At 37.2% G+C, this 13,608-nt stretch overlaps 1 protein-coding gene across 3 annotated transcripts; it reads left to right on the top strand.

The window, feature by feature from the left end:
- Positions 1–763: 763 nt before the first annotated feature.
- OLR1 (oxidized low density lipoprotein receptor 1) lies at positions 764–12,283 on the top strand. Of its 3 annotated transcripts, none has more exons than XM_006059794.3 (6): positions 764–916; positions 2,624–2,725; positions 4,428–4,673; positions 9,875–10,014; positions 10,336–10,451; positions 11,109–12,283. In XM_006059794.3, exons 1-6 carry the CDS (start codon positions 862–864, stop codon positions 11,251–11,253), a joined length of 804 nt encoding a protein of 267 aa, XP_006059856.1. In that variant the 5' UTR covers positions 764–861; the 3' UTR covers positions 11,254–12,283. The 3 variants fall into 3 exon arrangements, with proteins under 3 accessions (XP_006059856.1, XP_006059855.1, XP_025139000.1); XM_006059793.3 differs by having other exon boundaries at positions 793–940; XM_025283215.2 differs by lacking the exon at positions 2,624–2,725 and having other exon boundaries at positions 799–916.
- Positions 12,284–13,608: the final 1,325 nt, after the last annotated feature.

Genomic DNA, 13,608 nt, shown 5'->3' with positions numbered 1-13,608 from the left:
GAATTTCATGGCTGCAATCACCATCTGCACTGTCACTACTGCTAATAATAATAGCTATCATTTATGGAGTTGTTACTGTGTTTGAAGTACAAAGCTTAGCACTTTCACTTAGTATCTTATTTGTATCCCTACAGCAACTTTATCTACATTATCAAGTAGACATTGTAGTGTCCCAATTTATAGCTAAAGACATTCCCCTCGATTATAGAACAAGGGAATAGTAAAGGTAAAAAACAAACTAGCTCCATCTGCTGCAAATTTCTCTATACTGCCACTATATGAAATAGTATTCCTAAATTCTAGATTACCAAGGTTGTCATGGCTAGAGAGATGAGTCATATGTGATTAACTGCCAAATTCCTAAGCCTATTGCTGACCAAAAAAATATAAAAATTAAAAAAGAAAATGTGAGACTTATGAAAGACCCCAGTGTAGAGATAGTCTGTTATAGTGAAATAAACATTTATGGATATTGGAATAAAAATCTGGTCTAAATACACACTCTTCTACAAATTTTGTGGGACTTAGCCTTTTTAATTTCAGTTTTCTTATCTGAAGCATGGGTAAAAATCCACTCCTCTAAGGCTCATGGAAAATACAATTTTCCCTTTCATAAATTGGTGAAATATCCTGAAACACTATCAGATTCACCGCTTTCCCTTCCTGCAATAGACATATCTCAAGAATTTGCGTCAGCCAACTTCCCAATATGAAGCAAATCTGCTCCTTCCTCCTACCAATGATTGAGTCATTCCCCCAGATATCAGTAGTTATTTAAACACTCCAGCAGGAACTCACAAACTTTTACTTTGTAGAAGTCCTCAACAGCTTCACTCTCTCGTTCTTGGAATACATTTGAAAATGACTGTTGATGACCACAAGGGTATGAAAGATCAACTTGATCAGAAGCCAAATGGTAAGACAGCAAAAGGTACTAGAGGTGGGTAAATGAATACAAGGACAGAGTTAATTTAGACATGTAAACTAACTAAATATAGGAGTAGAAAACTACAATGCCTGGGTGTGAGAAAATATTAGAGTTAATAACATTTACTTAAATGGAAAACAAGTCAGATATAATGGTTATTAAAGAAGATGATGATAAGCCAACTTGGTATGAATGATGATGTAGTAGAGGGTGATGATAACCAACTCTTATTGATCATTTGCTATAGGCTAGTTTCTATGATATTCACTTTATATGCATTAAAGCTTTACACCTTGAGGTTGGGACTACTATCATCTCCCTTTTACAGAGGACTAACTGGTGACCAGGAGGATTAACTAAATTACCCAGTTTTATATGGCTATAAAGTGGTAGAGTTAAGACTGAGCTATAATATGGGAGGAATATTGACCAGAGGGAAATGTCGATTGAAAGATTTACCCAGATATTTTCTCCTAATGCTAGGATTGAGCAATTATTTGCAAGACACATAATTATCTTCAGCTTCCTTTCTGCCAACTTGCCAGACAAATTGTAGCAGCTTAATCACTCTTGAATCAGTGAATGAACCATATTCCTTTCTGTCAAAACTTCTATTTGGTTTGATTCATCTGTAGAGTGCATTTGACACTTGAGAACTCAGTGAAAATAGTAATATTTGATCACTGATTGATTTGAATCATTATACATTCACACTGGAGCTTTTGTGATGTGATGGTCCAAGCCATGTAGCTACTCGCAATTGGATTAAAGATCTCTGTTTGGATCTTAACATCTGTGTGATCTTAGGCAACGCACTGAATTGTCAGTTTCCTTATTTGCACATAGAGTTAACATTTTCAGTGCCTTATTTGTTTATCTTACAAGGTGAGGAGTCCAAATCCTTTATTTGAAATGTTTTCTTTCTGAACCAGTAGTATCTGTGCTTTTTTGGTGATGGACTTCATAATAAGATATTCATATGCTTGTGAGCTACCTGATTTGCTTTTATAATAATGGGGAATTTTTTTCTCATAGCAAGAGTGCTATAGCTAGTATGAGTGTAGGATGTGATATTAATATGAATTGAGTGAATAAAGAGTTTCATTTATATTTTTTATTTGGTCAATAACCCCAGGTCCAAGATGTATTTATTTTTAATGAAATAAAAACTAAATAGCATAAAATTATACATACACATGGTCTATACTGAAAATATCAGACTCTCTGCCTTGTGGAGGAAGTTGATCCAAGCAAGCTGCACTGAGAGTTTCTTGAGACAAAGTATATGCTTTAGAATCAGATACTTGGAGAATTCCCAGGTGATCCAGTGGTTAGGATTCCATGCTTCCAATGTCATGGGCATGACTTTGGTCCCTGGGCAGGGAAGTTTAGAGTGGCAAGGCCAAAAAGAAAAAAGAAAAAAAAAAAAATGAACTTAACTAGAATCAGATCCTTGGAGTCAAATATCTGATATTGAATCCCAGCTTCTATATTTCATCAGTTGTGTGACCACGGGTAAATTACTTAAAGTTTTTAACTGCTCATATTTTTTGCCTGTAAATGTGCATATTGAATTATTTGCAGAGTCATTGGAAAGACTAGAAGTAAGTAGTGCAAAGTGCCAGGTACAGGCTGGATCCAAAGAATTGTTTGACCACTTACCTCCATCATTTTTGTCTTTCTGAATCACTCTAGGTCTTCGTTTTGTTTCCTCTTGGAGGTGGTACCCTGCTGCTGTGACTCTAGGGGTCCTTTGTCTGGGATTACTGGTGACTGTTATATTGTTGATACTGCAATGTAAGTGCTGAAGCAGGGAAAGAAGGGAGAAAGAAAAAATGAGGGCTTATAAACAGGATTTATTAGTTGGTTTCATAGTAACTATAAGCCACCTTGATTTAGATACATTTGAGGCAGACTATTTTTAAGAGTGAATGGGAAGATGAATGAGTTTATTGTGTTCTTCCCTCAAATAGACTGAGGCATGGATGAAGATTACGGATATTAGGTAATTGTTTGATTTTGTTTCCGTAACTTCATGGATAGAGTCCATTTAAATCCCAGAATAATGAGGAAGGAAATAATTTGAAGTTACTAACCCATAAGATCACCCGAGGGACCCATAAAAAGACACTTCATTTAGTTCACATTGAGTTTTAATACAAATGATTAAATACCAATTTAAAGTTAACTCAGAAACACAGTCTTAATAAATACAATATTTAAAATAAAACAGGCTTCGGATTTACAATATGGCCATTTAGGAAAGAGGGGATGTCAAGAGGAAAAGAAATGAAAAGGTGAAAGTGACGAAAAAGGGAAAAAAATGGCGATGATCATACATCTAATCCACCTATGTATTTAGGTTATAGCTTTGAGCTATTTTGGCTCTCTAGAATCCAAGTTATGAAGGCCTTTGAAGTGCTAATTTGTTCCTCATTTGGTGTTTAAGGTCAAAAACCACTTATTTTTTCAATCTATAAACACTTTGGACCTGTAAATCCTTTCCTAATGATGTGGGAGAAGAGCCCTTGACTCATTGGTGGCCATTGGAAGAGTCTTCCTTTGAGGTTCTGACCACTTTTTTTTTTTTTTTAATTTAACTTTACAATATTGTATTGGTTTTGCCCTATATCAAAATGAATCTGCTACAGGTATACATGTGTTCCCCATCCTGAACCCTCCTCCCTCCTCCCTCCATCGCAGCACTGTTTACAATAGCCGGGACATGGAAGCAACCTAGATGTCCATCAGCAGATGAATGGATAAGAAAGCTGACCACTTTTTAACAGGGTCAAGTATGGGTTTCAAGCCAAAGGGTCTACTTTGTACTGAACCACCAAACTTATAGAATTGAGACATTGGACCCTTAACATTTGTTGCCTGCTTGATTTCACAACCTTCCTTTCATCTCCACTCTTTCTAAAGACAAAGAAAAAAAAAAAAAAGCTAAAATTGAAAAATTGTTTTCATATTCTTGTGAAAGCAGCTTAAAATAGTCCCATGGGAGAGTTTCTCAAAAACAGGGTGAGTGTCACAGTTTTTATGTAAAATCAGGAAGTGTGGAAGGGTGGAGAGAGGGCAATTAAGACACAGAATTAAGACACAGTAGAGTAAATCATTAATGACAAGTGCTACTAATAGTCACTGAGTATGATTGGTGTCTGCCTATTTTATATTATCTACATTTTACTTATGCCACTGATGAATGACTTAATCTGTAATTTCTTTTAACTTGTGTGTAACTCCCAGTAACAAGTAAATTCCTGTTTGTTTGTTTTTTATCACAAGTATCTGAGACATTTTTCAACATTAATATATATATATGTATATATATTGCAGAAATATCAAATAACTTCCAAATCCATAATTTGAGTAAAGTTGGGTTGCTTTGTTGTCAAAACAGATGGCTTGATTCTGTTCTTTGATTTCCTCAAAATCCAGTGGAGGAATTTTTTTTATTGGGAATTGGAATTGGAATCTAAATTTAGTTCTAATTTAGTATCACAGGTGTCTGATCTCCTAAAGCAACAGCAAGCAAATATTACTCACCAGGAAGATATCCTGGAGGGACAGATTTCAGCCCAGCGCCGATCAGAAAAATCTGCCCGGGAGTCACAGAAGGAACTCAAAGAAATGATAGAAACCCTTGCCCACAAGCTGGATGAGAAATCCAAGAAACTAATGGAACTTCATCGCCAGAACCTGAATCTCCAAGAAGTTCTGAAAGAGGCAGCAAACTATTCAGGTATGAGGGAGAGGGGGGTCCAGAGAGACAATAGAAGCTTATCTGTAAATCTAACCTTTCTTTTGAAATGTCCTAAGGACAATATTGGTGTAGAGATGTATGTATCATTTTTCATTCATCAGGTTCTACATTAGAGGTCCTCTATTTTTGTCATCCTAGCTCTGGAGAGTGAAGTTGCTCAGTCGTGTCCGACTTTTTGTGATCCCATAGACTGTAGCCCACTGGGCTCCTCCGTCCATGGAATTTTCCAGGCAAGAGTACTGGAAAAGGAAAGTTGCCATTTCCTTCTCCAGGGGATCTTCCAGACCCAGGAATCAAACCCAGGTCTCCTGCATTGCAGGCAGAAGCTTTACCCTCTGAGCCACCAAGAAAGCCCTTATTCCAAGTCATCCTCACTCTATCACATGTCAAATTCTTAAGAGTATCTGATTCAATCAACCACACTTTCTGGTGGGTTTAAGCTTTCCTTCCTCATAAGAGCCTTCTCTTTCTTTTTAAGATTTTAGTTTTGAGATTTTTCTGGCAGAATCCTCCCACTTCTTTGTACAGATTCTCATCTCTTTCCATTCCAATGTATCGTAATCACTGATTTCTTTTCCCAAGTGGTCTCCTTTGTCCTGGGGATTCCCACCTCTTCATTAGCTTTATTCTATGGGACTGTTTCTTAAAGTATACAACTACATCAACATAAGTTGAGTCAACAGAGGTGAGCTGGCTTGTGAGTGTTAAGTAGATACTTCAAATTAGACAAAAATGTGAGGGACCCAGGAAGTCAGTGCATATGAGAAAAACTGATTGATCTCAGTTCAACGAAGTGAACTCAGAATCTAGGAGGTGGTAGAAATAGTAGCATCTGTAACAAGGAGAAGATAATGTGAACTCTGACAATATTACAGAAGTGATCTGTACATACTATTTAGCTTTTCAACAGTGTATAATTAAATCGGGTATGTGTTTTATTCATAGGGAGCATTAGAAAGTGTGAAATGGAGTCACTTTTGGTAGTACCTTGCTTTCTTGGTGGGGTGCCTGAGAATCTTATTCTGGACATTAGCACCTAACTGCCAATAATAAACAGATTTCTCCAGCTTCTTGCTTGTATAGCTCATGGTCTCAACCATGTAATTTTGTTGACTAAAGATTACATAGTAAGAGTTTACAGATACCCATGCATTTATTTTATAGATCAAAAAGTTGAAACCGAGGTAAGTTTAATGATAAGTAGGTTCGTATAAACTTTTGCAGTTTACAAATACCTTCAGTATGCATGTGCTCAGTTATGCCCGACTCTTTGCGACCCTATGGGCTATAACCCACCAAGGTCCTCTGTCCATATATTTCTCCAGGCAAGAACACTGGTGTGGGTAGCCATTTCCTACTCCAGGAGATCTTACCAACCCAGGAATTAAACCCACGTCTCCTGCATTGGCAGGCGGATTCTTTACCACTGCGCTACCTGGGAGGTCCTCAGTATGTACAGTTCAGTTCAGTTCAGTCACTCAGTCATGTCCGACTCTTTGTGACCCCATGAATCCCAGCACGCTAGGCCTCCCTGTCCATCACCAACTCCCAGAGTCCCCCCAAACTCATGTTCATCGAGTCAGTGATGCCATCCAGCAATCTCATTCTCTGTCGTCCCCTTCTCCTCCTGCCCCCAATCCTTCCCAGCATTAGGGTCTTTTCTAATGAGTCAACTCTTCACATGAGGTGGCCAAAGCATTGGAGTTTCAGCTTCAACATCAGTCCTTCCAATGAACACCCAGGACTGATCTTTAGGATGGACTGGTTGGATCTCCTTGCAGTCCAAGGGACTCTCAAGAGGCTTCTCCAACACCACAGTTCAAAAGCATCAATTCTTCAGTGCTCAGTTTTCTTCACAGTCCAACTCTCACATCCATACATGACCACTGGAAAAACCATAGCCTTGACTAGATGGGCCTTTGTTGGCAAAGTAATGTCTCTGCTTTTGAATATGCTATCTAGGTTGGTCATAACTTTCCTTCCAAGGAGCAAGTGTCTTTTAATTTCATGGCTGCAATCACCATCTGCAGTGATTTTGGAGTCCTCAAAAATAAAGTCTGACACTGTTTCCACTGTTTCCCCATCTATTTCCTATGAAGTGATGGGACCAGATGCCATGATCTTAGTTTTCTGAATGTTGAGCTTTAAGCCAACTTTTTCACTCTCCGCTTTCACTTTCATCAAGAGGCTTTTTAGTTCCTCTTCACTTTCTGTCATAAGGGTGGTGTCGTCTGCATATCTGAGGTTATTGATATTTCTCCCGGCAATCTTGATTCCAGCTTGTGCTTCTTCCAGCCAGGGTTATTTAAATTTCCAAAATAAGCAGAGATTTTTAGACAAGCTGGTTTTTTTAAGCAAGTGTCAATTGTATATTGAATCTCTTTAAGGAAAGAACAGCTGAGGAAATAAAACCAAATCAAATAAGGCTTAGAGGAAGGAACCTAATATATCAAGGACAGGGATGTTTATATAAGCAGACATAGCTACATATCAAAAATAGTTTATTTCACAGGTGGGGCCATAAACCAGTCTTGTTTTTATCAGTCGTATGGGATTAAAACTATGTCAGGACTGTTCAGAACCATCTTCCAGAGGTGCCAAGTTTAGACAACTAATCAAAAATACTAGATGATGTGTCTTCTGCTGGCAGACATGCCTTTCATCAAGCAGCTTTGAAAAGATTCTCAAAAGCAACAATAAAACACTATGCAGAAAAATATGCCAGTTTTCTCAAGTTTGAGATAAGTTTTATCTTTCTTACTGACAAGTCTGTGATTCTCCATAAAAGTATGAAAAGGGTGAGATGCTGAGAAATTTGCATATGTAGTTTGCTTGAGGTCAGCCAGCTAGAAAGATGCAGTGCCTTCCAAGTAACAGATATTTTAGCACTGGAATTAGTGGTGGTTCTCAACTTTTAGTGTACATAATTGTCACCCAAGTAGCTTGTTAAAAGTGGCAAGTTCCAGATTTACCTCAAAACACTGTATCAATATGTCTTGATGGGCACCAAGAAGTATTTCCTCAATTCATTCAAACTCAGGAGCTTGAGAGGTAATGTGATATAATGGGGGCTTCCCAGGTGGCTCAGTGCGTAAATAATTCACCTGCAATGCAGGAGTAGCTGGAGCCACAGTTCAATCCCTGGGTTGGGAAGATCCCCTGGAGGAGGATATGGCAACCCACTTCTGTATTCCTGCCTTGGAGAATCCCATGGACAGAGGAGCCTGGCGGGTCACAAAGCGTCAGACACTACTGAAATGACTGAGCACACACGCATGGGATATACTGATAAAACACACAGATGCTGGATTTAGACTGCCTAAGTTCAAATTCTCATTTTCTCTGTCTTTCAAAAGAAGAAAATGAATGAATTTATACATACTGTTGTTATGAGGATTAAATGAGCCAATACATAAAAATTACTGCCAACCATTAATGGCATCTAGCAGTTTTTGGGTTTGTTAAATAAAAAATGATTTAAGAAATACAGGTGGTTTGAATACATTATGAGATTCATCTTTTTCACTTTTTCATGACTTGGAAAACCTACCTAGACTTTTCTTTTAGTTCAAGAAAGCCAATATTCTCTTTCCTTCAACATAGTAAGACAGGGCTATGCAAATTGAGAAGAATCTTGCATTCTTTGCTTTCAGCCTGGTGTTCTGTATGTCCTCTTTCATTCAATTTCTCCTTTTGTAGTTCACTGCCTTCTATTTTGACCTCTCTGATAAAGCCTGTTCTTACAAAATTATCTTATGATTTTATGCCATAAAGTGAAATTGAAATGTTGCCTTTCTCAAGGATTTGAGTTTTATATTTTTGGTCACAGCGTAGCACAAAGGGCTTTGTTCCCTAGTAGAGAGGTTTCAAGTATTACTAACACACAGGAGAGATGGTGATGATGGTAATGAAGAAAGGAAGAAAGGGGAAGGATGAGAGGGAGAAAAAGGTGAGGGGAAGTGAGAGGAAGAGGGAACGGAAAAGAAGGAATTGGGGAGTGTTTAAAATATCTGTAAACACATAGACAGGTTTCCCTGGTGGCCCAGACAGTAAAGAGTCTGCTTGCAATGCAGGAGACCTGGGTTCAATCCCTGGGTCGGGAAGTTCCCCTGGAGAAGGACATGGCAGCCTACTCTAGTATTCTTGCTTAAGAAATCCCATGGACAGACGAGCCTGGCAAGCTACAGCCCACGCGGTCACAAAGAGTCAGACATGACTGAGCGACTAACACACACAGACACACAGACACCGTCACGTTTTTGCCTGTTGCCTAAGCCCCAAGGTTTTTGGACTTCCTGGGAATTTTGCTGCTGAAAACTCTCTACCTACTGAAATCTTGTTGAAATGGAGATGCCCACTTTGCCTCCATATACTGTTCTCCCTAAAGCAGCTCTGTCCAAAAGAAAATACAGGGTATACCACACATGCAATGTTAAAGCTTCTATTATTCTATAAAATATTACAGAAAAAACTTGAACAACCTTTTTGGCCACCCCAATAGGAGCCACATGAAAAATTAAAGAGATGAAATTTATTTTAGTGACGTATTTTATTTCATCCAATATACTTGAAATATTATTGCAACACTAATCAGTATAAATATTATTCATGCATTATTTTACATTCTTTTTTTCATGCTAAGTTTTCAAAATTAGGTGTATTTTATACATACTGCAAATCTCATTGCAGATGAGCCATGATTCAAGTACTCAAAAGCTTCATAGGGCTACCTGTTCAGAAGTAAGAGTTACAGGATCTAAGCCTAAATTTGTTATTCAAAGAGATGAAGTTTTAAAATATATAAGCACATCTTTTAGTAACAGAATAGCTACTAAATATTCATCCCCTAACTCTCATTTCCATAGTTCCAAACATAATTTTTAAAAAATAGATGTTTCTAATATTACATCCCAGCTCAAGCCTTGCTTTTTAATAGCCTCGCTTTTTAATTTAGTTTTCTAAAATCAGAATGCATTTCTTTTTCTCCAAAAAAAAAAAAAAAAATGGAGAAATAAAGACTTTAGGCTATTTAGGGATTTGCAAAGTATGGGTGTAATTCTGACTAAGAAGAGATGGTATGCATGTGGGAGTCCTGAGAGGTGAACTGAGTTAAGAATTGTAGAAATATTAATATCTTTTCTCAGGTATAACTCACTGATTAGATATACTATATTTCCTAGGTCCTTGTCCCCAAGACTGGCTCTGGCATGAAGAAAACTGTTACCAATTTTCCTCTGGCCCTTTTAATTGGGAAAAAAGCCAGGAGAACTGCTTGTCTTTGGATGCCCACTTGCTGAAGATTAATAGCACAGATGAACTGGTGAGTGTTCAACAGATGTGTGGGATGTGTGTCAGGCTGGAATATTGGGTCATAGGTAAGTAGATCAGGTTTAGACCCTCAGTAGAGGAGTGCTTGCTTAAGAATCAGAACTCGTACATGATTTCTAGCCTTGTGGTGGCCACTGGATATGTGCGTGAGCTTGGATGGACAGGTTACTAAGTATTTCTAGGCTCCACTAAACATCGCTGTAAAGCCATGGAGAGGATGTCAAAGTTCTCTTTGAGTTCTTTAGTTTTGTGACTCTAATCTAAAAAGTCCACATCCACTCATTCATCAACACAGAAATGTTACTCCCCACAGGAATTCATCCAGCAAACAATTGCCCATTCCAGTTTCCCCTTCTGGATGGGGTTGTCAATGAGGAAACCCAACTACTCGTGGCTTTGGGAAGATGGCACTCCTTTGACGCCCCACTTGTAAGTTTGTTGCTCTTTTTTAGTTTTGTTTATTTATTTATTTTTATTTTTGACTGCACCTGGTCTTTGTTGCTTTGCGTAGGCTTTCCCTAGTTGCCACGAGAATGGGCTGCTCCCCAATGTGATGTGTGGGCTTCTCACTGCAGTGGCTTCTCTTGTTGCCAAGCATGGGTTTTAGGGGGACGGGCTTCAGTAGTTGTGGCTCTTGGGCTGTAGAGCACAGGCTCAGTAGCTGTGGCATATGGGCTTAGTTGTTCCAAGGCATATGGGATCTTTCCAGACCAGGGATTGAACCCGTGTCCCCTGCATTGGCAGGCAGATTCTTATCCACTGAACAACCAGGGAAGTCCGTAAGTTTCTTATTCTTCACTGAACCTACTAGTGAAGTTACTGCCACATTCCATGCAGTGTCCTCTTCTTGCTGAAAAGAAGCCTGGGCAATTTCTGAATCTCTCTCTCCAACTCTCTCACACAGGGACTTACCCATTTACCCATTCGGATCTTCTCTTACCTTTTCCTGCACACAGGGACTTACCCATTTACCCATTCGGATCTTCTCTTACCTTTTCCTGCTCACATTTATTACTGACTTGAAGCTTTAAGACAACGTAGCAGTAAGTTTAATTTTTCTTTCTTTTTTTTTCTCCCTGCCTGCAGGTTTAGAATTCAGGGAGCTGTTTCCCATATGTATCCTTCAGGGACCTGTGCATATATTCAAAGGGGAACTGTTTTTGCTGAAAACTGCATTTTAACTGCATTCAGTATATGTCAAAAGAAGGCGAATCTATTGACAGCACAGTGAATTTGAAGGATCTGGAGGAAAAGAAGGAGACCTTTGAATTCTCTTCTGGAATTTAAGCTATACTTCATCACTTAGATGTAAACCATTAGAGCCCCGGGAACTGCCTGCTACTGGTTGAGTGCAGAGCTCCTTAGCAGACACTGGCCCAGCTGCCTGGCACATTGATAGCAAAAGTTGTAACTCCCTCTGTATATTTTTCCCTAACTTGTTCCAAGTCCTCCCCTGTCGGACTTCAGAGAAGTCAATTTTCCTGTTTCCATTGTTTCTAAGAACTTGTTGCCTAACTCAAGGTCACAGCATTTTTCTCATTTTTGTCCTATGCTTTCTTCTAGACATTGTAGAGTTTCAGATTTTACATGGAAATCTAGAACTTATTTTAGGTTAATTTTTAAGTGACATATGGATGTGTGGAAGTTTTTTGTTTGTTTTTTGCTTGTGGGTATTCAATTGTTTTCGCAACATTTGCTGAAAAGACTATTCTTCCTTCACTACATTGCCTTTGCACTTTTGTCAACAATTATCCATACATGCCTGGGTCTATTTCTGGACTTTATATTCCTTTCCATTTATTTATTTATTATTTTTGGCTTACAACATCATCATGATATTTTGAATTCTATGGTTCTTTAATATATCTTGAAATCACGTGGTAGTTATTCCTTGTTGTTCCTTTTTAGAGTTGTTTGGTTAATCTATGCTTTTGTATTTCTGTCTTAAATTGGCTTGTCCATTTCTAAAAAAACTTGAAATTTTGAATTGCACTGAATCCATACATAAATTTAGGGAAAATTGAATTCTTAAAAATATTGACTTGTTCAACTCATGAAAAAGATGTATTGCTCTATTTATGTATTCCTTATTTTCTTTAAGCAATGCTTTTTAATGTTCTTTGTGTAGATGTTGTTAGATTATCATCATGTATTTCACATTTTTTATGCTACTATAGATGGTATTGTTATCATTTGTAGTTCTTATTTTCAAAGTCTTCTGCTAGTATGTAGAATTATAATAAAGTTTTATATTAATATTATACCCTGAAACCTTGATAAACTCACTTATTTCTTCTAGTAAGTTTTTTCCTGTGTGTATTTCATTGGATTTTCTATATATATAATCATGTTATTTGAAAAAAAAATACTTTTAATTTTTTCCTTTCTGGATGATTTCTTTTTCTTTTCCTTGCCTTATTTCATGGACTAGAATCTCTAGTAAAATATTGAATAAGAATGGTTCAAGTACATATCTTTATTTTGTTCTTGATTTTGGGAATAAGTCATTCAATGTTATACTATTAAATATGGTGCTGTGTATTTTTCACAAATGAATTAACCAGTTTGAGGAATTTTCCTTTTATTCCTATAATACTGAGAGGTTTTATTAGGAATGGGTATTGATTTGTCTTGAGAAGAAAATGGCAACCTACTCTAGAATTCTTGCCTGGAGAATTCCATGGACAGAGAAGCCTAGTGGGCTACAGTCCAAGGAATCACAAAGAGTTGGACATGACTGAGAGACTAACACATTGATTTGTCTAATATTTTTCCTGCATCTATTGATACGATTATATAGTTTTCTTTTTTTTCTAACAAGGTAAATTACACTGTATAATTAGAGAAGGCTAAGCCATCTTTGGATTCTTGGGATTAAAATTATTCTTGGGGTTAAAATTATCACTTTAATATATCACCAAATTTTAGATCCACTAAAGTTTGGCTTAGGATTTCTGCAATTATGTTTATGAAGGATACTGATATGTAATTTTTTTTCGTGTAATGGCTTTGTCAGGTTTAGGTTTCAGAGAAGTACTCCTTCATGTCAATTTTTGGAAAGATTTTATGTAAAATTGGTACTATTTGTTTATTTAGTGTTTGAAGCAACTTACCATTAAAGTCATCTGGGCAAAAATTTTTCTTTGTTTTATAAGATTTTTAACTACTTAAAGTTAAACAGTCCCTTTCTTTAATAGATGCAGTGCTATTCAAATTATTTATTCTTGAATGAGCTTTGGTGGCTCTGTCTTTCAAGGAATTTGTCCATTTCATCTAAGTTTCTATTTTTTTTTTCTGTTTTTGGCCTAACATTTTTCTTTATATTTTCTTATTATTTTAATATTTCTAGAGTTGGTAGTGATGCTACCTCTCTCATTCCTGACATTGTTTACTTGTGCCTCCCCCCACCTTTAAAAAAAAAAATCAGTTTGGCTCTATAATGTTTGCTTTGAAATCTATTTGAATGAAATGAATACAGGAAGTTCTATTTTTCTATGATTAATGTAAACCTTGTGCATCTTTTTCCATTCTTTGACTTTGTAATTTATTTTTGGTTGCACTGAATTGTCACTGCTGCGTGTGGGCT

Source organism: Bubalus bubalis, chromosome 4 (genome assembly GCF_019923935.1).
Source record: "Bubalus bubalis isolate 160015118507 breed Murrah chromosome 4, NDDB_SH_1, whole genome shotgun sequence".
NCBI lineage: Eukaryota > Metazoa > Chordata > Mammalia > Artiodactyla > Bovidae > Bubalus > Bubalus bubalis.
The sequence above is the reverse complement of the archived record's forward strand: the minus strand, read 5'-3'. Positions and strand labels throughout refer to the sequence as shown.

Excerpts from the sequence above, each read along its gene's own strand:
- OLR1 (XM_006059793.3), top strand. The coding sequence starts at position 862 with ATGACTGTTGATGACCACAAGGGTATGAAAGATCAACTTGATCAGAAG. Across the intron at positions 10,015-10,335 it reads TTAATAGCACAGATGAACTG|GAATTCATCCAGCAAACAAT; the intron begins GTGAGTGTTCAA and ends TACTCCCCACAG. Across the intron at positions 10,452-11,108 it reads ACTCCTTTGACGCCCCACTT|GTTTAGAATTCAGGGAGCTG; the intron begins GTAAGTTTGTTG and ends CCCTGCCTGCAG.